The sequence below is a fragment of the Leucoraja erinacea genome, chromosome 19, assembly GCF_028641065.1.
Source record: "Leucoraja erinacea ecotype New England chromosome 19, Leri_hhj_1, whole genome shotgun sequence".
Lineage (NCBI taxonomy): Eukaryota > Metazoa > Chordata > Chondrichthyes > Rajiformes > Rajidae > Leucoraja > Leucoraja erinaceus.
In genome coordinates, this window is record NC_073395.1 from 19,810,431 (window position 1) to 19,837,359 (window position 26,929).

At 40.5% G+C, this 26,929-nt stretch overlaps 1 protein-coding gene across 6 annotated transcripts in view; it reads left to right on the top strand.

Moving 5' to 3' along the window:
• Nucleotides 1-22,543, top strand: part of ppp1r12a (protein phosphatase 1, regulatory subunit 12A) — a 125,490-nt gene extending 102,947 nt beyond the window's left edge. For 4 of the 6 annotated variants that reach the window (XM_055650543.1, XM_055650544.1, XM_055650546.1 and 1 more), the window contains 7 exons: nucleotides 4,506-4,522; nucleotides 4,807-4,942; nucleotides 5,703-5,807; nucleotides 10,176-10,223; nucleotides 10,820-10,870; nucleotides 16,810-16,985; nucleotides 20,421-22,543. In XM_055650543.1, the coding sequence (XP_055506518.1) occupies nucleotides 4,506-4,522; nucleotides 4,807-4,942; nucleotides 5,703-5,807; nucleotides 10,176-10,223; nucleotides 10,820-10,870; nucleotides 16,810-16,944 (492 nt within the window). In that variant the 3' untranslated portion in view covers nucleotides 16,945-16,985; nucleotides 20,421-22,543. The remainder of the gene's footprint in view (nucleotides 1-4,505; nucleotides 4,523-4,806; nucleotides 4,943-5,702; nucleotides 5,808-10,175; nucleotides 10,224-10,819; nucleotides 10,871-16,809; nucleotides 16,986-20,420) is intronic. The other 2 variants (XM_055650545.1, XM_055650548.1) reach the window with 1 other exon arrangement.
• Nucleotides 22,544-26,929: the final 4,386 nt, after the last annotated feature.

Genomic DNA, 26,929 nt, shown 5'->3' on the forward strand with positions numbered 1-26,929 from the left:
TTAGGCCATTCGGCCCATAAAGTCTACTCCGCCATTCACTCATGGCTAACCTATCTTCCCCTCTCGACCCCATTCTCCTGCCTTCTCCCCATAACCCCAGACACCCGTACTAATCAAGAGTTTATCGATTTCCACCTAAGAAATATTCACTGACTTGACCTCCACAGCTGTCTGTGGCAATGAATCCCACAGATTCACCACCCTCTGACGAAATAAATTCTTCCTTATCTCCTTTCTAAACGTACGTCCTTTTATTTTGAGGGTATGGTCTCTGGTTCTAGACTCTTCCATCAGTGGAAACATCCTTGCCACATCCACTTTATCCAGGCCTTTCACTATTTGGTAAATGTTGGAGCTGAACTCATCCATCAAACTGTTTAAGAGGGAACTGCAGATGTTGGAAAATCGAAGGTACACAAAAATGCTGGACTAACTCAGCGGGTGCAGCAGCATCTATGGAGCGAATGAAATAAGCAACGTTTCATCCCGAAATGTTGCCCATTTCCTTCGCTCCATAGATGCTGCAGCACCCGCTGAGTTTCTCCAGCATTTTTGTGTACCTTTGTCCATCAAACTCCTGACTTGTTTATTGGTGTCAGGAAGTGAGTCATTTGCTGCAGATATAGAAACATAGAACATAGAAACATAGAAATTAGGTGCAGGAGTAGGCCATTCGGCCCTTCGAGCCTGCACCGCCATTCAATATGATCATGGCTGATCATCCAACTCGGTATCCCGAACCTGCCTTCTCTCCATACCCCCTGATATCCAGACTGAATCACTGAAGTACCCACATTATTTCAATGGCTAGTCCAACCAAGACCCCAGTGAGATATTTATGCCCCAGGTATTCGTTGTCTCTGTTTTACAGGAAGCATGTCAAGGCTTTGGAGAGGGTGTAGTTGTTTGCCAGAACGCTGCCTGGATTAAGTGGTGGTAGCTACAAGGAGAGGTTGGACAAACTTTTGATTGTTTTCTCTGGAACTTCAGAAGTTGAGGCGAGATGTGGTAGAAGTATACAAAATTATGGGAGGCAGAGATCTGGTATGTAGTAAGAACCTTTTTCCCACGCTGGAAATGTCAAAGACTTGAGGGCATAGCTTTAAGGTGAGAGTGGCAAAGTTTAAAGGAGATGTGTGTGGTAAGATTTTACACAATATGGTGAGTGCTTGAAATGTGCTGCCAGGCCTGATGGTGGAGGCAGGCACAATTAGTGGCATTTAAGAAGCTTTTAGATAGACACGTGGATACGCAGGGAATGGAGGGGCATGGGTCATGTGCAGGCAGAGAAGATTAGTTTATCTTGGCATGTTTGGCGCAATTGTTGGTTGTAGGGCCTGTTCCCATACTGGACTGCTCTAGGTTCTGTAGACTTTTGGAGTGTAATACAGTTTGGAAAGGGTTTTGTAGAATTATTTTAAAAAGTGTGCAGAGAAAGAGATGTGATTGGGTTCCTCCATGTATATGCTTGGCACACTATTAGTCTGTACTTCCTCCAATGATGTAATATCTTTCCTGAAGCTGTCCAAAAACATTTTATTTATTTAGAACCATTGGAACAGCTAAGAATTAGCATGCAGGAAAGAACTGCAGATGCTGGTTTAAATCGAAGGTAGACACAAAATGCTGGAGTAACTCAGCGGGAACTCAGACTGAAGAAGGGTCTCGACCCGAAACATCTCCCATTCATTCTCTCCAGAGATGCTGCCTGTCGCACTGAGTTACTACAGCATTTTGTGTCTAGCTAATTCTAAGTCACTGATTTTTGGCAGATCATCAAGAATTTTAATTCTAAACTAAGGGTAAGGTTGAAATAATAAAATGTAAAACGGACAGGTCCATGACACAACTGAACAAGCCCAGTTCTATTACCTTCCAGCCATAAAACTCATCTTGCAATGCCCAAATTTGGCATTGGTAGCTTGTCGTTGGATTACAGTACTTTGCTTACCATAAAGTTGGATGTTGGCACAAGAGACTGCAGATGTTTGAGGAAAACGGCAAATTGCTGGAGCAGCTCACTGGGTCCTTTGAAGGGAAAAGGACAGGAGGGTCTTAAAGAACAGTCTTGACCCAAATCATCATCTGTCCAGTTTCCCTCACAGATGCTGCCTGACCTGCTGAGTTCCTTCAACAGTTTGTTTTCTTTGAAGAAGTTAAATGTGCTTGTTCAAATATAAATTGTCCCAGATACATATGAGGATTTGCTACCCCTCATTCCAAAGTAAATTAATGAGCTGGAATATTGGTTTCCAGAAATTAATGTAACGAATAGTCGCTCGGGATTTTTAATGAATTTTTAATTAGTATTATGGTAAAAAATTCATTTGTCAATCATACGTCATAATTAAAATTTGATTTGTTACATAAATTAATCTCAGTATTTGGATCAAATATTATTTTAGAATTATGTAATCAGCTGTGCTTGTAAACATGTAATAGAAATATGGGGATGCTATTCTTTAATTAAAATATTAATTGCTACATGAAAATACATGATAAAAAATAATTGTATTCAAGAGCTCGATTATAACTTACAATTCCTCGCCCTTAGACTAATCATCATGATTTAAAGCTGTCTTTTGTGTCAGATCTGTGTCTCAAACCTTAGCAACTTTTCATGTATGTGAAGTCATCATTGTTCAATGTCAAAACAAGGAATTGAAGGTGCTGATTTACACAAAAGGGTGCAAAAGGGTCCCACTTGGACGACATCCTAGGCAGCCTGAAGAGAGGTTGTCGCATCGTGGTCGGGTCGGGACGCACCGTGACGCATGTAGTGACGCGCAGTGTCTCCCTGCTGTCCCAGGAGTTTGGAAGGTTCAAAATCCTCGCGCAACATCTGCGTGTCTTATCATGTCATGCGCCCTTCCGCACGATGACGTACGGGTGACGCATAGTGATGCACGGCCATTGCCTACGCTAATTTATTGTGCATCACTATGCAGCCACCATAATCCAACGATGCGTCATGATTTATAGGGATGCTGGGTAATCATTTGATGTCACGTGCCCCAGATGAGGCAACCTGTCGTATCTTGCCGTATCGTGTCAGATAAATGGTGAACGAGCTGTTGTTGAGGCAGATACCATCACAATGTTTAAGAAACAATTAGACAGCTGCATGAAAGAGGGATATGGGCCAAATGCAGGCAGGTGGGACAAGTGTAGATCGGACATGTTGGCTGTTGTGGGCAAGTTGGGCCGAAGGGCCTGTTTCCACACTGACTCTGTAGGAGTGACCTGTTACCTAGGGCAGATAATTCAACATCTCTAGGTTTGGGTTTATTATTGTCATACGTAGCATGGTACTGAGAAAAGCTGCTTTCTTGGCATGATATCCCACAGATCAGAAAATACTATACATAAATACAATCGTCAAATCAAGTATAATAGACAGAACAAAGAGGAAGAGTGAAGAATATAGTTCTCAGCATTTACAAAGAGAGCTGGGGGTAGGAACCTCTACTAACCTCAACTGTGACAGATTTCCCCCTCATTCTGTAGTTCTGTTGGAAATACTCTTGTCAACTACGAGAGCAAGATACAATTTTTCACCATTACTGTCGAGCATGTTTGTAAAGTGTTGCATTTATACTAATTTACAACTTATTAATCTAATAAAAAGGAACTGCACATGCTGGTTTATACCAAAGATAGTCACAAAATCCAAGGGGAACTCAGTGGGTCTGGCCGCATCCCTGGAGAAAATGGACTGGTGACATTTCGGGTCGGACCCTTCTTCAGACTAATTATGGGGGGGGGGAGGGGGACTGGGAGTAAGGAAAAAAACGGCACAAATCGGGGCCAGCAACAGATTTCCTTAGGCAAGGAGGATCCCTGATAAGCCAATTGTTGGCGAGAAATAGTATGAACACCAGAAGGATACATCGTTGAGAACCGTTGAACCGGTTAGCAGACTTTTAGTGGGGGAAGAGGGAGGTGTTTGTAGAAATTACCTAACATTGGAGAATTACTGTTCCTACCACTGTGTTGTAAGCTGCCCAAGTGATAAATGGTCTGCTGTTCCTCCAATTTGCGCATGGCCTCTCTCTGGCGGTGGTGGAGGCCCGGGACAGAGAGTATGGGACTGAGCACAAGTCGTTAGCGAAACAGTCGTTGAGTCTGTGCTTGCTCTCGCCGATGTACATGAGGCCACATTGGAATCACCGGATGCAGTAGATGAAGTTATAGGAAGTGCACGTGAACATCTCACCCCTAAGGACTATCGGGGTCCCTGGATAAAGCCGAAGGAGGAGGTATCGGGCCAAGTGTTACACCTTATTAAATTTTGTTTTTTATATAATAATTGGGAAATGTTCCAGATGTTCAAGTTTTGTTAAATGAAATGCTGTCGCTTTGGTGAGTTGCCTGAACAAATAACTATCTTTTTAAAATAATAATTACTTAACTTGATGGTTCTATATTGAACATTTTTTTAATAATGAAAGATTAAACAGCTTTAAAATTTGAATTCTAACCTCTGACTTGTTTTTCCCCTCCAGAATGACAGACTTTCAAGGTAAGATTTATTTTTTAATAACTTAAAAAATAAACTGTTTTAATGATGTACCTGCTGCAAATCTGTTGGGTGACAAGGAGGGGGAAACATAAGTAATTGAGATTCTGAATAACATTGGGGAATAAAATTACAAATGTATGCAAATCATGTTTATTAAGATAAGCAGAAGTAATAGGAACAATAATATTCTGTTTCATTAGGATTTGTGTTTTTGCTGTCAGAGTGTACTGTGTTACCAAATCCTGTAAATACAACATTATAAGATGATTATATTTATATTGCAGGTATGTCTCCGGATTTTCTAGCACTGCAAATAACGAGGGTTCTGACCTATCGACAAGTCGAAATGGTTCATATAAAGAAAGTAGACTTGCGCCCCAGAGCAGAGTAGAAAAGGAAGATGCATTGGATTATAAAAAGGTGACCACTGAAATAATATTCTCCATAAAAGATAACCCTCATTATCTCATTATTTCAGACCATGTTGGGGGGGGGGGGCAGGGAAGATGGAATGGTGTCTGTTATTGCCAATTGTCAATAACCAAGTAACAGATACATTCCAAGCACCGTGGTCACTCTGTGAAGCAACGACTTGTTTTCAAATGCAAGGTTCTTTTTAACAGCTAAAATGTTTTTGTTACTGCAAGCTAAAAATGCTAAAGGCCGTTTGTGACAATTTTTAATGGAAGGACATTGTTTGTCAATGTCAGTGGCCTCTCGCAGTGTAACTAGCGACCTGTGTTCGTAAAGATTACTGTGGAGAGGCTCCACTACGGCCAAATTCCGTTATAAAGAGGCTTGTAATAATGAGAGTAGACAAAAGTAACTGTGAACCTGAGGTTTAACAGTGTGCAAACCAACTTCTCAGTTTGAGGCTGTAGGTTAGTCGTCTCATTGTACGATGTAAACCAAACATCAGCTCCTTAGAAAATGTCAAACCTGTGTGTGGCAAGGCCTCTGTAAAATTGCCCCTGGTGTGAAGAGAATGGATGTGAGAATGAGATGACATAGAACTAGTGTGAATGGGTGATCAATGGTTGGCATGTCCTCGATGAGCCGAAGGGCCTGCTTCCTTGCTGTATCCTCAACTAAACTCAAGCTAACATGGACGGGAATGGATATTTATCTTGTATGTGGAACATTGGGACTTATTTTGTTAAATTGTGTGGTATTTTCACAGCTTTATGAACAATTCCTAACAGAAAATGAGAAGCTTAAGGCAAATCTACACGATACGAACCTCGAACTGACGGAGCTGAAGGTACAATTGGACAAAACAACGCAGGTATGTTCAACGGGATCACTTTTTGATGGATGTCGTAAATTTCAAGGAAGCTACACTCTGACAACAGTAAACCTTTGTGGTCCAACTAAATTGTTAAACCTTAATGCATCTTAAAACTGTATTAGTTTAATTTAGAAATACAGCATGGAAACAGGCCCTTTAGCCCACCAAGTCCTCATTGACCAGCAATCCCTGTACACTAACACTATCCTATGTACTGGGGACAATTCACAATTTTACCAAAGCCAATTAGCCAACAAACTATATGTCTTTGGAATGGGGGAGGAAACCGGGGAAAGCCCACACGGTCACGTGGAGAACGTACAAACTCCATGCAGATTGCACTCATTGTCGGGATCGAACCTGGGTCTCTGGCGTAGTAAGGCAGCAACTCTACCGCTGTGCTACCATGCCACCCTACACTTGTAAGAAGGGATGTTGCATAAACTGGAATGCAAATTGCTTTGTTTATTATCATATGCCTGCTGTGTTTCAACTACGGAGTTTCTATTGTGTCCATGTATTAAAGAGTTACGCCATGGTATTTTATCAATTTTCTATATGCTATTTTTATCCAAAACTAATTAGTTGCAGAGATAATACTGAAAAGACTACTGGCAAGTCTTGACTAGTTATTGCATCACACAATTAATTAGTTATTCTTCACACAATATGGAAACAGGCTCTTTGGCACAATCCGTCCATTCCGACGAAGGTACTAGTCCTATTCACCAACACCTGGCCAATATCCCTCTAAACCTTTCCTAATTGTCTAAATGTCTTTTAAATGTTGTTATTCTTTAACTTATTCATTCCTGGGACATGGGAAATTCATTTATTTTCCATCCTAAATATTCTTTCAATTGGGTGTCTCAAATCTGATATGGGCCAAACTTGACAGGAAATAGAATTGGGATCCATTCCAATAATACATGCTCCTGAATGGGGAACCCGGCGAGGGGATGGGAGGCCCATAGGGAATGATGGGAGACCCGGCTTGGGGGAGGGTGCTGAGAAGGAAGGCGGAACTAGGCTTGATGTCATGTACTCTGGCCGGCAGTGGATAGAAGTGTTCGGTGAACTTCTGAAACTTTGTCAGCACCAAAACATGGCAACACTTGTGTATTGACCAGGTAGGGTCTGCTGTGTGATTTTACCCAGTTATATGTAAAACAAAGCATTTCACTGTATCTAGGTACATTGTGACAATAAAGTATCATTGAATTGAAAGGCTCTTGTTATCAAACATCAGCGCACGAACAAGTTTTCCTTTGAATACATCCATATGTTCACCAGGAAGCTTTTGTGAAGAGAGATTCTGATTGGAGCATCAGGTTGTAATGGGAAATTAAAACAGAAAATATTGGGAATGTTTTGCCGGTTATTTAGCTTCTAATGAAAGATCATCAATCTGAAATGTTAATCTTTCTTCAACTGCAGTTACAGCTTCACCTGCAGAGTTTTCTTATAGTTTTCTATTTACATTTCAGACTAATAGCATCTGCAGCTTTTTTTAGCTATTCTGTAATAAATAAAGCAGGAAGTTTGCTTCTGTTAACATGGCTGTCATCCATTACATTGGTCAATCACCTTACCCTTTATGTGTCCATAAATCCATGGCTCTCACCCTCCAACGTACGAGAAATCCAGGGAAAATTTCAAATGTTTACGACGGGGAAAAAAGCTTTTTTTCATCTTCTAAAGAGCCGGCCCCTAATCTGAATTGATTTTCCGTTATTTATGAATCGGCAGCCTTGGTAAATAACCTTTTGGCATTTGTTCTCTCAATCCTCAAAGAATCTTCCTTGCTTCAATGTGATCATGCTTCATTTTGCTTCTCGAGATATCACATGAAAGCAGGCCCTTTGTGCCACCAGGTCCATGCTGACCATCGATTACCTGTTCACACAATTTCTATGATATCCCACTTTCTCATCCTCCTTTTTCTAAGGTCAAGGGTACATTGGACAATCTTACTCAAGTTCCTCTCCTGCAAGATCTCCTTTCTCCTTGGAATCATTATAGATCTGTAACTTCGTCTCACGGGCTAATATATCTGCTCGTTCAGAGACTAACATTGCCTACAGTGCTCCAGGTGTGGTCTCTTCAGACCTTTGTAGTCTCAGCAGAACTGCCTTAATTTTTTACTCCATTTCGTGATCCTCTTTAACAACAGGACCCATAGGATCAAGTATATTTAACTCTCCATTTAGCTGAAGCTATGAAAATGGAGATGGATAAGCGATTTGGCCCAAAGTTAAATGCTGGGATTGATATACACCTTTCATCTCTAACTCCTTTTTTAAAAACATTTATTTAGCCTATCCTGAAATATGTTTATACTGTCTGTTTTGCTTATGCTAATAGTTATTCAGCATGGAAAGAGTTCCTTCAGTCCAACTTTCCCTGACCAAGATGCCCCATCTACTCTTGTCCCACCTGCCTGCATTTAGCCCATCTCACTCTAAATCTTTCTAATCCATGTACCTGTCCAAATGGCCTTTAAATGTGACAGATTTACAATAATGATTCCAGGAGGAAGGTGTTCTTACAGTGCTTATCTTGCTTCTGTTTTGTGCTACTCAGTCAAATCCTACCATACACAAGTACAATTGTCTAAACAATTGAAAGCCTGTAACACTGGGTGCGTGATTGGTAATATTTTTGTGAACCATACTATGTATGCAGATGATCTTGTGGTCTTTAGTCCATCTAGCGCTGGTCTCCAGCAGCTCCTTACTATATGTTCTGTGTATGGTGTGGAGCATGACACTAAATATAATGCTAGTAAGAGTGCTGTTATGATCTGTAAAACCAAAGAGGATAAATGTCTAAAATTTCCTGATTTTAAATTGTCTGACAATAATCTTAGTGTCTGTAATAAGGTAAAATATCTAGGGCATATTATTACAGACAAATGACAGATGATGAGGACATTTATAGGCAACGGCGCATGCTGTATGTACAGGCGAATATTCTCGTGCGTAAATTTGGTGCGTGTGCAGATGTGGTGAAGATGTCGCTATTTAGAGCATACTGCACACTGCGCACCTGTGGTTGAACTATGGAAAGACAAGTATGCAGAGACTAAAGGTGGCATATAATGATGCCATGAGAACACTGCTAAGGCAACCTAGATGGTGTAGTGCCAGTAATATGTTTGTGGCTGCAAGAGTCAGTACTTTAGAAGCTATCCTAAGACATCACATGTATAGATTCATTTGCAGGATAAATGACTCTAAAAATGTGCTTATTGTGGCCTTGTCGAACATAAGGGTTAGCTCTACACGCTACGAATCCCAGCTGTGGAGACACTGGTATCGTTGTCTCGTTGTAGGACATTGATCATTCTTTTAATGTGGATTTTTAACTTATGTATTGTGTTGTTTTAAATAAAATATAAATTATGATGTTTTTATAAGTGATTTTTTTATGTAATGTTGCCCCTTGTCTGGACCTTGAGTCCATAATAAAGTTTATTATTATTATTATTAATCAGTCCTTGTGCAAGTACAACAGGTCGTGCAAAGAGAAAAATACTTTGAGTGCAAAATATAGTTACAGCATTATATATTGTTATATTTCCAGTGAACAAGTCCAATGTGCGATGAAGTGGGAAGTTTCTCTGGGGGAGTTTCTCTTTTGTAATTATTAGTGACAATCTTGCAATTCTGCCCTTGCCTGCAAATAGAAATATTATTTTACTAAGCTCTTTAAGACCACCATCAGGAATCTTTAGTTTCAAATTCATGCCTTTAATATTGTCTTGCTTCTGCAATACAACCGTACTGACCTTGCTGACTGAGAGTTAATAACTTGCAGGCTCTGATTGATGAATCAAATCTACAGCCAAAATTGTTGCAAAGTGCATGTATTGGAAAATATCTCTGCCTACAGTAAAGTTTATTTCATTTCTGTAGTTGAAGGAATTTACTTGTCTTCACAGAACCAAGTCATGTTACCCTCCCTGCCAATCAGCCAAAGTGAAATTATTTGCAGAATTTTTGCAGTATAATTTTTGAACCTTGTTGGTTTTCTCCGGGTGCTCCAGTTTGCCACATTCCAAAGACGTACAGGTTTGTAGGTTAATTGACTTTGGTAAAATGGTAAATTGTCCATGGTGTGTGTAAGGTAGTGCTAGTGTACAGTGTGATTACTGGTCGGTGCGAACTCAGTGGCCGAAGGGCCTTTTTCCACGCTGTATCTCAAGTCGAAAGGCTAAAGAATGAGATTATGAGCATCAGAGACTCGGATGACTGACTAACCACGCTAATAGATGTCCTCACCGAATCTCAGGCATGCTGCTGTAACCTGACTTTGGAATGAGGACAATTTTCTTAGACAATCTACCTTACATTTGTGTTTCAGAGGCAAGAAAGAAAAGCTGATAGGTCACTGCTGGAGATGGAGAAAAGGGTAAGTTTGAAATTTGGTGCTCTTTTAGACTGTAATACACTTCATAATGCAGACCTAACCCAGTATCGTTAATAATAGAACCATTGAAATCAGTTGTGAAGGTGTTTATTGAATTGTGCAGCAATGTTTTGCCATCCTTTGCCAAAGGACATGTATTAAAAAAGAGATGAGGTGGAATTTTTCTAGTCAAAGGCTGGTGAATCTGTTGGAATTCATTGCCACAGATGGTGGTGGAGGCCAGTTCAATGGGTATTTTTAAAGCAGAGATTGACAGAAGCCATTTGACAGCATTGTCAGGAAAGAATTGACTCGGTTCAGTTGGCAGATGTGAAAAGCTTGGTCAGAAATATTAAGGGGCATTTTGAAGTACAAGAGAGAAAGGGCATTCCGGAATTGCCCATTGGAAGTGGTTCAACAAATCCAGATTCCCAGCAGCATCACAGGATCATCACACAAACTGCCAAGGAAGCGACTAGAATGAATCATTCTAGTGAAATAAAGAGTATAAAGATTTTGCTTTTCTAATGGTGGCTGAAGAAATAAAAGGATATGCTCTGGTTTCTCAGATAGAGTGACAGTTTGCCATTATCTGACAGGAAAGAAGATCTCTGGAGAGGAAGATAGCTGAAATGGAAGAAGAACTGAAGGTAAAGATGACTCCACTGTTATATTAACATGAAGTTCAACACCAAATGTGTCTTAAAATACTGGTGTTCATTTAAGAGCAGTACAAGCAAACTGGCATTTTTATCTTTTGATGATATACAATGGTGCTGTTCACAGTAAATTGAATGAACACACAATTAAAATTGAAATATTAAGGTTTGTGAATATTTTGGGAATGATTCATAATGGATTAACATTGGTAATTGTTTCTAATAAGCTTAAACGTTGCTTAGATCTAATATAGTTACATGTAAACCATCTCAAATGTTTGAAAGACTGTGTGGATAAATCATTTAAGTTTAAAAATATATCATTACTAGTTTAGCCACAAATATCTGCCACACAAATGTAACATAGCTGATGTATAGAAGGGAGCTGTATCACTGTTTTGACAAAATCTTAATGCCCTGTCTTTTCCCCTTGGTTCAGTTGCACATTTGGCACAAACATCCCTTGCAATCATATGAGCGCACATGCAATCCAATTGAATGTTTTCCTTTCAGTGGATAAACAGGTGGGGGTATTCATTTGTACCATGCCCTTCATAATGTTTGGGACAAAGACCCATCATTTATTTATTTGCCTCTGTACTCCAGAATTTTAGATTTTTAATAGAAAAAAAAATCACATGTGGTTAAAGTGCACATTGTCTGATTTTAATAAAGGCAATTTTTATACATTTTGGTTTCACCTTGTAGAAATTACAGCAGTGTTTATACATAGTCCCCCCAATTTCAGGGCACCATAACGTTTGGGACAGCAATGACATGTAAATGCAAGTAGTCATGTTTAGTATTTTGTATCCTTTGCATGCAATGACTGCTTGAAGTGTGCGATTCATGGACATCGCCAGTTGCTTGGTGTCTTCTCTGGTGATGCTCTGCCAGGCCTGTATTGCAGCCATCTTTAGCTTATGCTTGTTTTGAGGGCTAGTCCCCTTCAGTTTTCACTTCAGCGTATAAAAGTCATGCTCAATTGGGCTCAGATCGGGTGATTGACTTGGCCATTAACGAATTGACCATTTTTTAGCTTTGAAAAATTATTTTGTTGCTTTAGCAGTATGTTTGGGATCATTGTCTTGCTATAGACTGAACTGCCGGCCAATGAGTTTTGAGGCATTTGTTTGAACTTAAGCATATAGGATGTGTCTATACACTTCAGAATTCATTATGCTACTACCATCAGCAGTTGTATCATTAATGAAAATAAGTGAGCCAGTACCTTCAGCAGCTATACATGCCCAGGCCATAACACCCCCACCATTGTGTTTCACAGATGAGATGGTATGCTTTGGTACAAATCTCAAATTGTGGAGTACAGGGCAAATAAATAAATGATGGGTCTTTGTCCCAAACATTAAGGAGTGCAATGTACATAATGTAGTGTAGAGTATTAAATAGGGTCTACAATTGTCTTGCATATAATGTTCAGATGGCTCCATCACCGTGCATTGATTGTACCATGTTATGTTTGTTAGTTATTTAGTATAGTTTATTGTCACGTGTACCGAGGTACAGTGGAATGCTTTTTGTTGGGTGCTATCCAGTCAGAGGAAAGAATATACATGATTACAATCGATCTGTCCACAGTGTACAGATAAAGGGTGAAGGGAATAATGTATAGTGCAAGATAAAGGCAGTCCAATTCTTGGTGCAATTGTTATTGAATTCCAACATCTGCATTGATAGTATTGGACCCTATATTAAAAAAAAAATTAAAAATGTTTCAAGCTTTAATATTTTTTTCATTTTTAAATTTCTTCTTCACCCTTGCAGTTCTGCAAAACCATAATTCTTATTTCAACAATTTGTCTTGGATTTGGGTATGCTGCCAGATTTGGAATGAAGGCATCTACTTTGTATCATCATACTGAGGTTTCTAATTGAAACTGAGGCCAACTTTCACAGGTCCTATTCATGGACAACTATACCGACTCTATCTTGAGCTGCATGTCTGCAGGCATTCTCTAATTTGCAGGTTACTAGTTGATTCAGTCCCTGTCTTCATTTTCAGAATTCTGTGTTTTGGGAAGATAGGTGGCATTTGCTTGCCTGTGGATGCCTCAATGGCATGCGTTCAGTCTTGAGGGCAAGTTTAGAGATATAAGCAGCTTTTACTGGATTGCTCACTTCATTACATTTTGGTTTCAGAGCCTCTTTGCCTGTGAACTAATTTTAATCAAATCCTAAGGCATTATTATTATTCAATGGCTGACTTCTAGCACTGAGGCAATTACTGATTGTTTTAGACATCCCAGTAAGAGCAAAACAGATTCTCAGCCTTTTGTCAAGTTGACCCCGCTTCGAATCTTGAATTAGACCATTCCTCGTTCTGTCAGCAAGGGGTAATCTTGCTTGTAATCTCTTGATTGCATTTCTCTTCACCTTTGGAATCAATCATTCAACGTACAATCCTAATATTTAAGAAACATTTAGGTGGGTTCATGGATAGGATAAGTTTAGTGGGCCAAATGCAGGCAGGTGTGTAGATGGGGCATGTCGGTTCGTCTGGGCAAGTTGAGACAAAGGGCCTTTTGTTCACATTGTATGACTCAACGACGATATTCTTATTTGGATACAAAGCGAGAATTGCACAATGCGCCATGATTGTTCTTGCCAAACTCCTGGACTAAAAAACAGTGCAGGAAAAGACCCTTCGGCCCACTTTGTCTGTGCTGTACTTGATGCTAATTTTAAGTAGTCATCCCTGCTTGCACACGATCCATATCCCTGCATTCCCTGCATTTCCATTTGCTTGTATAAAAATCTCTTAAACGCCACTATTGTATCTGCCTCCACCACCACCCCGGCAGCACGTTCCAGGCACCCACCATGTGAGGGGAAAATAACTAGTTCTGCACATTTTAAATTTCTCTCTCCGCCTTCAAAGCTATGATGTTTGATCTTTGTATTTACACCATGGCGGAAAAAGCTTCTGACTTTCTATCGTATCTGTGCCTCTCATAATTTAGTAAACTTTTATCAGGTCTCCTCTCGGCCTCTGGCATTCCAGAGAATACAATCCAAGTGTGTCCATCCTTTCCTTATGGCCAGTACCCTCTAATCCAGGCAGCATTCCTCTTCAGCATTCAGAAGATAAACCTCTTCTGCTCCCGAAGGCCTCCACCTCTTTCATGTAAAGGGGCAACCAGAACTGTACACAAACCTTCAAATGTGGTTGTACCAAAGTTTTATGCAGCTGCAACATAACTTGCCGACTTTTATAATCAGTGCCCTGACCTGTGCAAGAAAGCATATACTAAGGTCACCATTTTCATGACTGTCCTCAGCCTATTTTTTCTGTAGCCTTTAAGATCCTTTTGCCCCGGCTTGTTGGGCCAAGTGACCTACTACAAATGCGAACACTTTAGGAAGGACCTGGAGAAAACCCATGGTCACAGCGAGATCAAACAAACTCCGTCCAGACAGTATGTAGTCAGGATTGAACCAGGGTCTCTGGTGCTGTAAGGCAGCAACTCTACTGCTGCGCTGTTGCTGTTTTTAAGAGCTTTTCCACATTACCTTTTGGCCAGATTGCCCACCCATTTAAAAAGTACACCTCTCTTTCTATTTTATTCTCTAAAGTGGATGATTTTATATGTTCCAGTTTCTACCACATTCTTACTCATTAATTTAGCTTTAGATGGCTCTGCATCTTAACTCACACAGCCATCTAGCTTTGTATCGTCAACAAATTTGGATACACCACACTTGATCCCATTATCCAATTCACTGGTATAAATTCTGAACAGGGTCCCAAATATGTAACAAGTGAAGTAGCACCTCGCGTGTCGTGGCCACAGAATTGCAAATAATCCTCTTATTCCAACTGTGTTTAATGCCCCCTAACCAATTCTTAATACATATCCCATAAACAAACCAGATTGATTATTCTGCTATTTACAACCTCACTCTGCTAACATTCTACCCGAGATTCATCAAATGTGATTTTCCTTGAATGTTGAATCTGTATTGATATTCTTAGATGCCTAATTACCAATTTTTTTTTTTAAACTGTAGATTCCAGCAATTACTCAAACTATTCTGTAGTTTTACATTTCTTCTCTCCCACTTTTCTTGTATGTCAGAATCACATTTTACATCCTTCGATTTGTAGGAGCCATTCTAGACTTGGTAGAATTTTGGAAGGTGAGAACCAATGATGCTGCCTGCCCCGCTGAGTTACTCCAGCTTTTTGTGTCTATCTTCGGTTTAATCCACCATCCACAGTTCCTTCTTACACATCTACTTCTTCTGTTGCCATCTGTGTCAAACCCTGAGAGACTTATCACCGTGCCCTTGGGATATTGCAACTTTTCGTTGAATTAATCTTTCCAATAATTTTAATTTTAATTTGCACGCTCCTACTGTTCTGGTGAAGGTTATGCATCTACAATATAATAATCTATTGTATTTTATTACTGGGTATTTACTGACGTGTATTTCAGTCATTTTGTGCAAGTAGCCATACTTGATGTTCGGGCAATAATGTTAAAAACATGTTTATTATAATCCCAGCTGTGGAATGGCTTTAAGTCTTCCTGAAGTGCCTCGTAGTTCACACATGTCAACGTAAGTAGTTTGGTTCTACCTAGCAGCAGGAATTGGTTAGTTTCAGGAGTCCACTGATCAATTGTATGTCAACTTCAGTTGCTGAATTGACTATTGAGAGGACAAACTCTTTATCATTATTCTCACAGGCATTAAAGTAACACATAGGAAGCCATTCCCCAGTTGTTTGGGTTCCACTTTCACTATAGGAAGTGTATATCGGTCAATTCAGTACAAGTAACCAGTGGATTAGTGTGGTTGGATTAACAGTATTCATTTTCTAATTGAATGATGGGAGTTCGCCATGTATAAGATGACAGTTAAGACAACTAGCATAGCACAGTGGTGCAGCAGTAGTGTTGCTGTCTTACAGTGCCAAGAGACCCGGGTTCCATCCTGACCTCTCTGTACGGAGTTTGTACGTTCTCCCAGTGACCGCGTGGGTTTTCTCTGTGTGCTCCGGCTTCTACCCACATCACAATGACATGTGGGTTTGAAGGTAAATTGTCCCTAGTGTGTAGGATAGAACTAGTGTATGGGTGATCACTGGTCAGTGTGGACTCGATGTGCGGAACGTCCTGTTTCCACGCTGTATCTCTAAATTAAACTAAACGATTGTATTGAAATTAATTTCCAGAAACGTTCTGAAGGTGGAAGAAAGCTGGAGGCAGACAGGCTTAAGGTGCAAATTCTTCAGCAAAAGCTGAAGGAATGGTTAATGGTGGAATGATGGGCATTAATTGTACCTCACATCTCAAGAATCTTAGAGGAAGAGCAAAACACTGGAGACCGTTGAAACCAAGGCTGCTCATTTTCAAGCAGGGAGCAGTAGCTGATATTTCAAATTATACACATGGCTGTGCATATAACAGCTGTTTTAAAAGGGCTTATTTTTAACATTTTGCTCGTCCTTCCCCCACCCATCCACTTTGACTCCTAATTGCTTTCAGCCACTTCTTGGCATATGGAGTTTTGTCCATTTTCACAACTGCATCATTTAAATTTAGTGGAATTGACATATTTCTAATTCGACTGAAGTCAGACATTATATAGTCATTGTGTCCTTTGGGAAATCAAAAATTCTCTTCCTGTTGAGACACGATCTGATATTCATAGGCTCGTGCGGGATAGAATCTATGTTTGTATTAAAATTAATAATTAATTAACACGTACCAGAAAATCAGGTCTTTATTGTATCGGCCTGTGTTACCTAGCCAAGTACTCCCTTGTGAGAAGATTCCCAAGGTCTGTGCCATTGTGCCAAGTGGAAAATGGGCACTCAGTTATCATTTTATTAACTTTTTTTCTTATGCACATGCTTTTCATTCTGCTTTCCAATTCTGTTTCTTGTTGTGTTTTGATCCTTGCAGAACCCGCATCAACTCAGTCAGATTCAGACTCTGAGGCAGTTAAATGAGCGGCTACTGACTGAGAATAGGGCTCTGACCCGAGTGGTCATCAAGCTTACTGAGTCCTATAGGCAGTTGCAGGCTCTGGACCTGTAACTGCTTTTATTTTCTTCATTGCTACTGCCCTTCGCAGCCAGGCAGGTGTTGAACTTTGGTTAGCTTTCTACTCCCACTTTCGCTCAGCTTTTTGGGCGAGGGCTGTTTTTTGTTTTGCTACAGTGCTTTGTCCAAAATTGTGGAATGCAAATGTTTTGCTTTTCTTTTTTGAGAGTTGGGCAGTTCTATGTGACTTGTACATATTTGTGCTGCCGCTAATCTCTCTGCGTTTTGGTGCTCCAGTGTTGTGAGAAAACTCTCCAGCGTAGGTGATGTGGGTTTAAGGAGAGCCTGTGAGCTTGCCAAGATTCACCATCTCATTGTGTTGACCAACAGAAGGCAAGTTGGTCAGCTTAGCCAACACAAATTGCATGGCTTTTTAACTGCACTGGGGATTGGTGTGAATTCTTAAAATCAACCAAAGCCTGGTTTTCTGTGTCACCACTCAAGGCTAAAACACAATAGTACATTAAAACTACAGTAACGCACCTCATATTTTGGCTGGCCAGCTTACAGCCCAGCAGTATGAACGTTAATTTAGTAACTCCTGCAATCTCAACACCCTCCCATATCCTGGTCGTCCTACCAGTTCCACACTTCGCATCCTTGTATCCTTCTATTCCCCAGCCAACAATGGGCCATTATGGACTCCACCTTTCCTGAGGTCAGCCCTGATGTGTTCTGGCCTTTTCTCTCCTCCAGTGACTCTTGAGTATGAATGTCTTTATCCCTCTGCACTCAGTCACCACAGCAGCATCTATCTTCATCAGGCAGTAGATTGCAGCTGCCGGTCACTTGTTTTGAGAGTTCCCCGCTGCTCGCCACCCTTCTGTATCTGTCCGTGTGTGTGTGTGTGTGTGTATATGTGTGTTCAGAACCAGTGTGAAAATAGTAGTCTGAAATCTTGAAATGTTAATATATTAATTTTAGTTCAGGATCCCCAGTATTATGTTGAATCCATTGTCATAAGTCACAAGAATTGTAAATTAAAAATACAAATATACAGGTGTAATAACTTGAGTGCTTTGCTGTTATCTTTAAGTGCAGTGTACATTGAATGTATGAGTTTTAACTAGTACATTGTTACAATGTCTGTATTCTTGTTACAGCTTAGGTGTTCATTGGCATGGTCTGTACTTCATGAGTAGAGCCAGGATGTTTAGGCACTAAAAAACTGAAATAGGCTAAAAGGCATAATAAAATTACAAAAAAGGCACAAAAAGGCATTTATTGACAAAAAAAGAGGCATGTATTTCCACCACCAAAATATGGTTGAAAATGATAATATAATGATATACTGCATTAAATGACCAAAGTTGCCTGGTTACACATAATTACTAGCATTTTTTTCAAATGATCTGGTGTTAAACTATGCCGTGTCAGACAGAATGTGCTTCAGTTGTGAAAAACTTCATTCTACCTCAGTTGAGATCACTGGTGCATACCCGAAACAAGCTACATGCTCTATATTCATGTTAATATTTTGTGCATTACAACTACCTTTGAGACCTTTAGCTATGCTTTGTATTTCTTCAATATCTTTGTTAGCTAAAATCACTCACATTTTCATTGTATATCTTTACCTACATCGCCAGGAACCTGACGAATATTATCAGTTACTTTGTTGAAAACCTGCAAGTTATTCACCAATGTTTTGCCACGTTTCTCAAGAGAAGTGGTAGCTTGTGGGAAGTTTGCAAAATTGGAAGCAATAAATAGATTTTGGAGAAGACTGAACCAGCGGGCGATGGCACGAATGTATGAACGACCGACGGTGGCACCCCAGGTTTCGCCCCGGTGGTGGAAATTTCTTGTAATTTATACTATGTTAACACGTTAACAATAACATTAATATTAACGTATTAACATAGAAAACGTCATTGTAATCATGATACAACTAGAGAAAATAGCACAACCTTTTAGCAAAACGACAAAAAAAGTCTGATTAAGGCACTAAATTGTGAAAAAAGCATTCTTGGTGAAATCATCAAACAAAGCATGAAAAGGCGCATGGCTTTATGGCTAAATCCTGGCTCTATTCTTGAGGTTTGTAAGATAGTTATCTGAGCGAGCTTGTGCCTCCTTTGGGGAACATTCACAGTTTTGTTCACGGTAGGCTTAGGAATTTAATTTTTTTTTGTAATATAAAGGATTTACTTTTTGATCATTGGTGAGCTTTCTCTTGTTTCGGCTTGTGAACATACACCCGATGTGCTCATTGGATTCATAAGGAGTGGACATCAACCTGGCCAATATTTCTTGGACTTCCCTTTCCTTGTTCATAAGCAACCCAATACAGTAAACCCTTGTTACAACGAACCACAGGAGGTGGGTGGGGGGGAATGTTATTGTCCGCTATAACCAAGTGAGGGGGGTAAAGTTTAACCCCAGACCATGGCTTGGGTGGGGGAGTAAACCAGCAGGACTTCACGGGCTGGGGAGCCGCAGAGTCCTCGGCCGCACAGGCGGTGCGCTGGGACGGGCCCAGTACTCACGCCATCTTCATGTTGCGAACACTCTCCGCTCTCGCACCCGGAAGCTCGTTGCATAACTGGTGGAAGTGGGGGGTGGTGCAACGGGAGCCTCGGTCCACTATAACCGGAATCCGCTAAATAGAGGTCTGTTATTGCAAGGGTTATTGCAAGGGTTTACTGTACAGTCCAGACCAGAGCGGCCACAGATATCTGTCAGAATCAGAATGCAGATCAGAATATAAGCACAATATCTTAAAAAACTAATAAACTAAAATTCAGTTTAAGTTTAAGAAGAGGGAGAATGTGCTATTGCAATTATTAATTGTACTCAATCTTCTCAAAACGCTTGAAAGCCTATGAAATGCGGTCATTGTTTTGCCACGTGAAGTATGACATCAGTTTACACTTGGCAATCTTCCTATAAACACCGCAACATAATGACCACAACAGCTGAACGATGTCTGGCTAAACATCCCTGCTCTTAGACTAATGACAAACGATCTATTAAATCCACCTTAGAGGATAGATAGAGCCACAATTTTAATACCGACCCCTTGAGTACCGACCCCTGAGATGGGCACAATGTGCTGGAGAAACACAGCGGGTCAGGGACCCTTCTTTCCGACCCGAAACGCTACCTGTTTCTTTTCTCCAGAGATGCTGCCTGACCTGCTGAGATGCTCCAGCACTTTCTGCGTATCTTCGGTATAAACGAGCAGCTGCAGTTCCATCCTACACCTTGAGTATCCTGATTTGATTTAAAATACTGTGTTGATATAAGATGCTTTAATGTGGCTTTCATTGGCATCCAAAAGAACCCCCCCCCCCCAAGGCGTGCAGTAATCTTGGCAAGCACAGATATAAAGTTGTAATGCTTCACTCTCAAAGTCTGTACATGTTCCCTTGGCTAATTTTCCATGTTGCAGGCCGCTTACTTGTGATTATCCTATGCGTGCTGAAGTTTGGAATGAATTGTCTTGATTTATTCTTTGTATCCGACAGATGCTACCAGACCTGAAAGCCGACAACCAGAGGCTAAAAGACGAAAATGGAGCTTTGATCAGAGTCATCAGCAAACTTTCCAAGTAAACGGGATTCTCGTTGCCATTGTACGATAGCTCCGAACTATTGTTGTCATTTAGCCAAGTGAATCAAAAGGAGATGGAACGCCCTGCAAGACTTTCATCCTTCAGAATACCCTCTTTACGGGCCTGTTTAATGTCTATATATGGATATCTATATTTATATATACATATAAATGTATGGCCATTTTTAACAGAAACTGAAACTGCTGAAGAAGTGAAATGCCGAAAACTTTGTTTACAGTAAAATGAGGAATGCATTAGGAGGGCGGAAAGTGCCCTGATACTAAACCAGAAAGCCTTACTTGTACATAAAACACGTCAACAAACTGCCTTTGTTGTTGCAACAGAGACAGCTAAGAATACAGCACGGTTTAACTGTGTCACAGAATTGTTGTCCTCCTCCTTTTGCACGCTTAAGAGTGTTTTAAAATGTGCTAACCGCCCATGTGCCAGTTTAAGTTGGGACAGTATTCACAGAGCCATCTGTATTGAAAATAATGCACCCAAGTCCTACATAAGAGGTAGCTGCAGAGTACTGATTTGTCCCACCGTATTGATCAGATAGAGTTGGTGAAACGTTTGCTTTCACTGTTTGTGCAATATGCATTTCTTTAAGATGCTTTAACAAGCCAGTTGAAGTAGATCTATTTTACAAAAGATTATCTTGGCCTTCATCTGTCACAATTTTTAAATCTAGCATAAATTCTTGTGTAATCTGTAGCTTTCACTTTCATTTTAGCAGGTACTGAGTGCGCGTGTATGTGTGTGTGTGTGTATTATAAATATATATATACTGTTTTAAGTTTCAGTGCACCATGTATGCGTAATGATTACACAACAGATTACTCTAAAGTGCATCTTTTTAAAAAAATGAAAATGAGGTTTTAAGGCTTAAAGTGCATATTCATGAAATGATTTCTTGGAAAAGTGCGGTGTCTTGAGTGGTATATTTGATGTGGGATTTCAATGTTCACAGATGCAAAAATATTAATGCATCAAAATTCATGAGAGGTTTCTCACTCTGATTTGCATTCTGTGAGTCACACCAGGCCATTTAAGCTCTTGCCAAAGGAATATCACTTTTTTTTTTAAAAACAAGTGTTTGGGGAAACTAAATTATGGCGTTCAGAAACTTTTTTTTTAATTTTGTATCCATGATGGCTGACCGGAAGAGTTACAAAAAGTTGAAAAACCATTGTGACAAAGTCCAGAAATCAAAACGCACTTCCTATATTTGTGTGGCCTTTTAAAGATGATTTCAGTGAACTCTTACCATTAGACCAATATTGTGCATCCACCCCTAGTTTATTTTGGTAATATATATTTAAACATCAGTGCAACTTCACACGGCACATTATACGGCAAACAAAACCACTGAGGAGTTCAAAATTGCTGAGTCATTGTACATTGTAAAACTTGCAGTAACTTGTATTATCATTAAATATATTGTATTAAATGTGAATTTATACCCCTTCATAAAAACACCATCGTTCTTGTGTTGCATTGCTCATCATACTATATGGTGAACTGGTCATTTGGCACCCAGTATCTTTGATGCGGGGAAGCATCTTCTGATTAGTTTAATATAGGTGTGGGATCAGACTCTTGCTTCCGATCTCAGGAGTTGGATTTTGTAAAGATACCAGGGGAAAACTAGCTTTTCATGTTCAAGCAGTATTGGGTGAGATTATTTGTCATTGGTGTGTGACAGTTTGCTGTGATTCGACACAAACAGAAAACGTGAGAGTAGAGGGTTTACACTGGTCTGTCACAGAGCTCAGAGTGTATGATGAGCCGTGAAATAGCGGAGTGTGGTCCTAAAATGTGGGCGCATGTTCACAGCTGCAATAGGCGTTACTGAAAAATGTTAGTGTTTTATATTTAGGTTATTTATATTGGAGTCTATGATGTGACCAGTCTGTCAGTTTTAATGGTAGTATTGCGCAGACAATGCACCCGCATGAAGTTGATTGCAAAAGCTACCGGCTATTTTTTTGAAAAATGTATTTTGACATATACAAATAAAAATTAAAATGTTAACTTAGTGCTATTTTTTTGATCGTGAACTGAATAATAAATCGGAAGTGTTGTCTCGGCTTTTCAAATTGTTACAGCATCGTTCGTCGGTGCTTCACTAAACTGGAGGCTTGGCATGTTTAGGCAAGTTTTTGGAGCATGAAAATAAGGTAACCGAGAAAACAATGTGCTTGTGTTTGTAAAAGGCTTTCTCTAGAATCTGTGGGGACCTCTTACTGGTGTTCAATACCTGGTATTCCAAGATGCAATGCCAGGACGAGGGTGTCGCAACGGTAGAGTTGCTGACTTACAGCGCCGGAGAACCATGTTCGATCCTGACGATGGGTACAGTCTGTGCGGAGTTTGTATGTTCTCCCTGTGACCGCGAGGGTTTTCTCCAGGTGCTCCTGTTTCCTCCCACACTCCAAAGACATACAGTCATTGTAGGTTAATTGGCTTCTGTAAATTGCCCCTAGTGTGTAGGATGGTGCTAAAGTACGGGGTGGTCACAGGTCGGCATGGACTCGGTGGGCCGAAGGGCCTGCTTCGTCTCTGAAGTTTAAAGTAAAGATATCAATACCATGCTGATCTGTCTATTGTTTAGAACACCAAGCGGATCAAGCCGGACCTATGTTTTTGTTATTGGTCTCTGCTTTAATTTTCAATAATTTAACTCCGATCTGTTCAGTGCTATTTATACTGAACTGCGTCATGGTCTTGTTGTCATAGAGCTGTACAGCACGGTAAGATGCCAACAGCACACATTGGCCATGTAGATTAAGTTAGCAGTCTATGCTTCTCCAATTTGCTTGCCTATCCATACATCTGTCCAAATGTCTTTTAAAAGTCATATTTGTATCTGCTTATAGAGCTTTCTCTTTCAGCTTGTTCCAGATACGGACTACCCTCTGAGTAAAAATGTTGCCCATGAGGTCCCTCTTAAATCTCTCCCCTCTCACCTTGAGCCTGTGCCCTCTAGTTTTAGAATCCTCTACCCTGGGGAAAAGACTTTGAGCGTTCACTTTATTCATGCTCCTCATGATCTTGTATACCTCAAGAAGGTCACCCCTCGCCCTCCCATGCTGTGAAGAAAGAAAGGCCCAGCCTATCCAACCGCTCCCTATAACTCTAGCATGCAAGCCCAGGTAACATCCTGATGAATCTTTCCTGCACCCTCACCAACTTCATGACATCCTTCCTGTAGATAGGTGACCAAAACTGTACACAGTACTCCAAGTGCAGTCTCATCATCGGTAGGGTACATGTTGCAGAAATGAATCGGCTTCAGTTGTATTTATCTGGCTGTTATCAGCTTGGGACATCCTTGGACATTTGAAGCTAGCACACTAATGAGTGTCCGTCTCTTTCCTTTATCCCTCTTGTTTTTGTTAAATGTCTCCGTTGGTCCCAGTTTTCTCCCCTTCGTCTTCTAACCCCTTAATCCCATTCTCTTGCGCTTTCCCTCTCCCCTCTTTCCCCCCCCAATTTCCAATTGTGCTCTCAGCCTTTTGTAGTTAATCAGAAAATAAGCTCACATTCGCCTAAGATAATTGCACATGGATCTACGCAGCAGGTAGACGAGGATTCAGCCAAGTGCCTGCCTCTTGCGTGGATATGACTGAGCCCTTGTGAAGGAGATGTGATGTCCACGGTCTCTCTGGGGACCTTCCTAGACTAGTGGGTGCTGCAAGGGCTGAAGGACATCCCGGACACACAGCAATGTGTTAATTTGACACATATTTTGTAAATACTGAATTGAGAATTGATGTAAATATGTTAATAAACCGTTGTTTTAAAAACAAACTGGAAAAGAATTGCATTTGAATTCAGGAATCCAAGATGACACTAAAAGCCAGGCAATTTTCTGCATGCTGGTCCCAGAAGTGGATCTGCAACCATTTGTTGCAATCGCTCCACTCTTTTAAATCTTCATTCCCTTTATCCTGTATCTGTACACTGTGGATGGCTTAGTTGTAATCGTGTATAGTCTTTTCGCTGACGGGATAGCACGCAACAAAAAAAGCTTTTTGCTCCACCTCGGTACACATAACAATGATAAACTAAACTAAGAAATATTTGACTTGGAGTACACCAGTGTCACTGCACCAAACGTAGTTTAGTTGGTAGAAAGCCCATGCATTACGCTGGTTGTTGGATCGACTTTTACTAGAGATCAGAGTGCACAATTCATGGCTGACATTTCGCTGCAGCAGATGGCACAGTTGTGTAGAAGTCTAAAAGACTACAGATGCTGAAATCCAGAACAAAAACATTGTTTGAAGAACTCAGCATTTCCACTCCTAATGTATTCAGTATTCACTGTATTGTCATTTCACTTACTTGAATACACAGAAAAAACAAGATTGTTTCTCATCAGTTTTGTCATTAGTGCAATTAATAAAAACCGAAATAAACACTTACAAGTTAAAAATTATCATCTCTAAAATATGATTTTAGACAGAACAATTCTCAACTTCAAACATTTGACTTTTTTTTCTCCCCAGGATAATGGAATAGAGAACTACAGGACATAGGTTTAATGAGAGAAGGGAAAGATTTAATCAGAGTTTGAGGGGCAATGTTTTCACTCGGGGTGGTGGGTATTTGGAAGGAGCTGCCAGAGGAAGTGGTTGCGCAGGTACAATAACATTTAATAGACATTTGGTTGGCACAGCGGTAGAGTTGCTGCCTTACTGTGCCAGAGACTCTATTCAATCTTGACTATGAGTGCTGTCTGTACAGATTTTGTATGGTCTCCCTGTGACCACATGGGTTTTCTCCAGGTGTTCGGGTTTCCTCCCACATGCCAAAGGTATGTAGATTAATTGGCTTTGGTAAAAATTATGTTATCTCTAGTATGTCGGATAGTACTAGTGTACAGGTGATAGCTGGTTGGCGCCTACGTGGTGGGCCAAAGGACCTTGTTCCACACTGCACCTCTAATGTCTGACCAGGTACATGGATAGGAAAGCTTTCAAGGCATGTGGCCCAGGCGTGGGCAAATAATACTCGCTCTGATCAGTCAGTAGGGCTTGTGCTTAGTCCAATACAATAAAAGTTGAATAATGCTGGTGAATGGGTGTTTCTATTTGATGTTTTGTTTCATCCACTATAATTATACCTGTGCATTGTACAACATTAGATACCATTAGTTTATTTGTACCTAAAGGCTTTGAAATCAGAAAATTGATAAGCGTTGGGCATATTGCGTACAATTACAACGTTTAACAGACATTTGGACAAGATGAGAATGACGGGTGAAATGCAAACCTGGGGAGGCCCCTTGGTTGGCATTGGCATGTTGGGCCATAAGGCCTATATCTGTGCTGTATAATGCTGAATATCAGAACATGCTCCAGTCTGTCCTCTAGACAACTGGCCTGTACTTCTTGCTGTCTAGGGAAAGTATAAATGCTTTTTATTTGCTGTGTGGAAGTTCAGTTGAGTGAAGAAGGGTGCCGACCCAATACGTCACCCATCCATTTTCTCCAGAGATGCTGCCTGACCCATTGAGCTACTCCAGCACTTTGTCTATCTTTGGTATAAACCAGTAATTGTAGTTCTTTATTTCTAAATTCATTTAGCATACACTAGATTGAGTTGAGAGATGTTAGGACTTTATTCCTTGGAATTAGGACATTCCTTGGAGCGCAGGAGAATGAGGGGTGATCTTATAGAGGTGTACAAAATCATGAGAGGAATGGATTGGGTATTTAAGAAGGAACTGCAGATGCTGGAAAATCGAAGGTAGACAAAAGTGCTGGAGAAACTCAGCGGGTGCAGCAGCATCTATGAAGCGAAGGAAATAGCAAACGTTTCGGGCCGAAACCCTTCGAAGGGTTTCGGCCAGAAACATTGCCTATTTCCTGTCTAATTGCTTCTTAAACGTTGCAATAGTACCTGCCTAAACTACCTCCTCCGGCAGCTCATTCCATCCATCCACCACCCTTTGTGTAAAAATGTTACCCCTCAGGTTCCTGATAAATCATCTTCTACTTGGCATAAGTTGTAACTGAGAGTGGTTGTCACATTTGTATCTCACTATTGAATTCAAGCCACTCAGTATGGGATCGAACGCATCTGCCCAGGGCTTCACCAGTGGAAACCTGTGTTCCTAACCTGTTCAAAACCTGCCCGGACCAACTAGCTGCAGTTTTTGCGGACATCTTCATCCTCTCACTACTGATGTCTGTGTTAAAAGGTCGTCAATAATACCGGTGACCACAAAGAGTAAGGTGACATGACTCAATTACTTTTCTCCACAGACACTGCCTGATCTGCTGGGCATTTCCAGCATTCTCTCTTTGGTTTCAGCAACAGCTCTGACCTGCATTTCGAGTCAAGGCAAGACTGTTCAATTGTCACATGCTGACAATGGAAGAATTAAATTCTTACTTGCACCAACAGAAC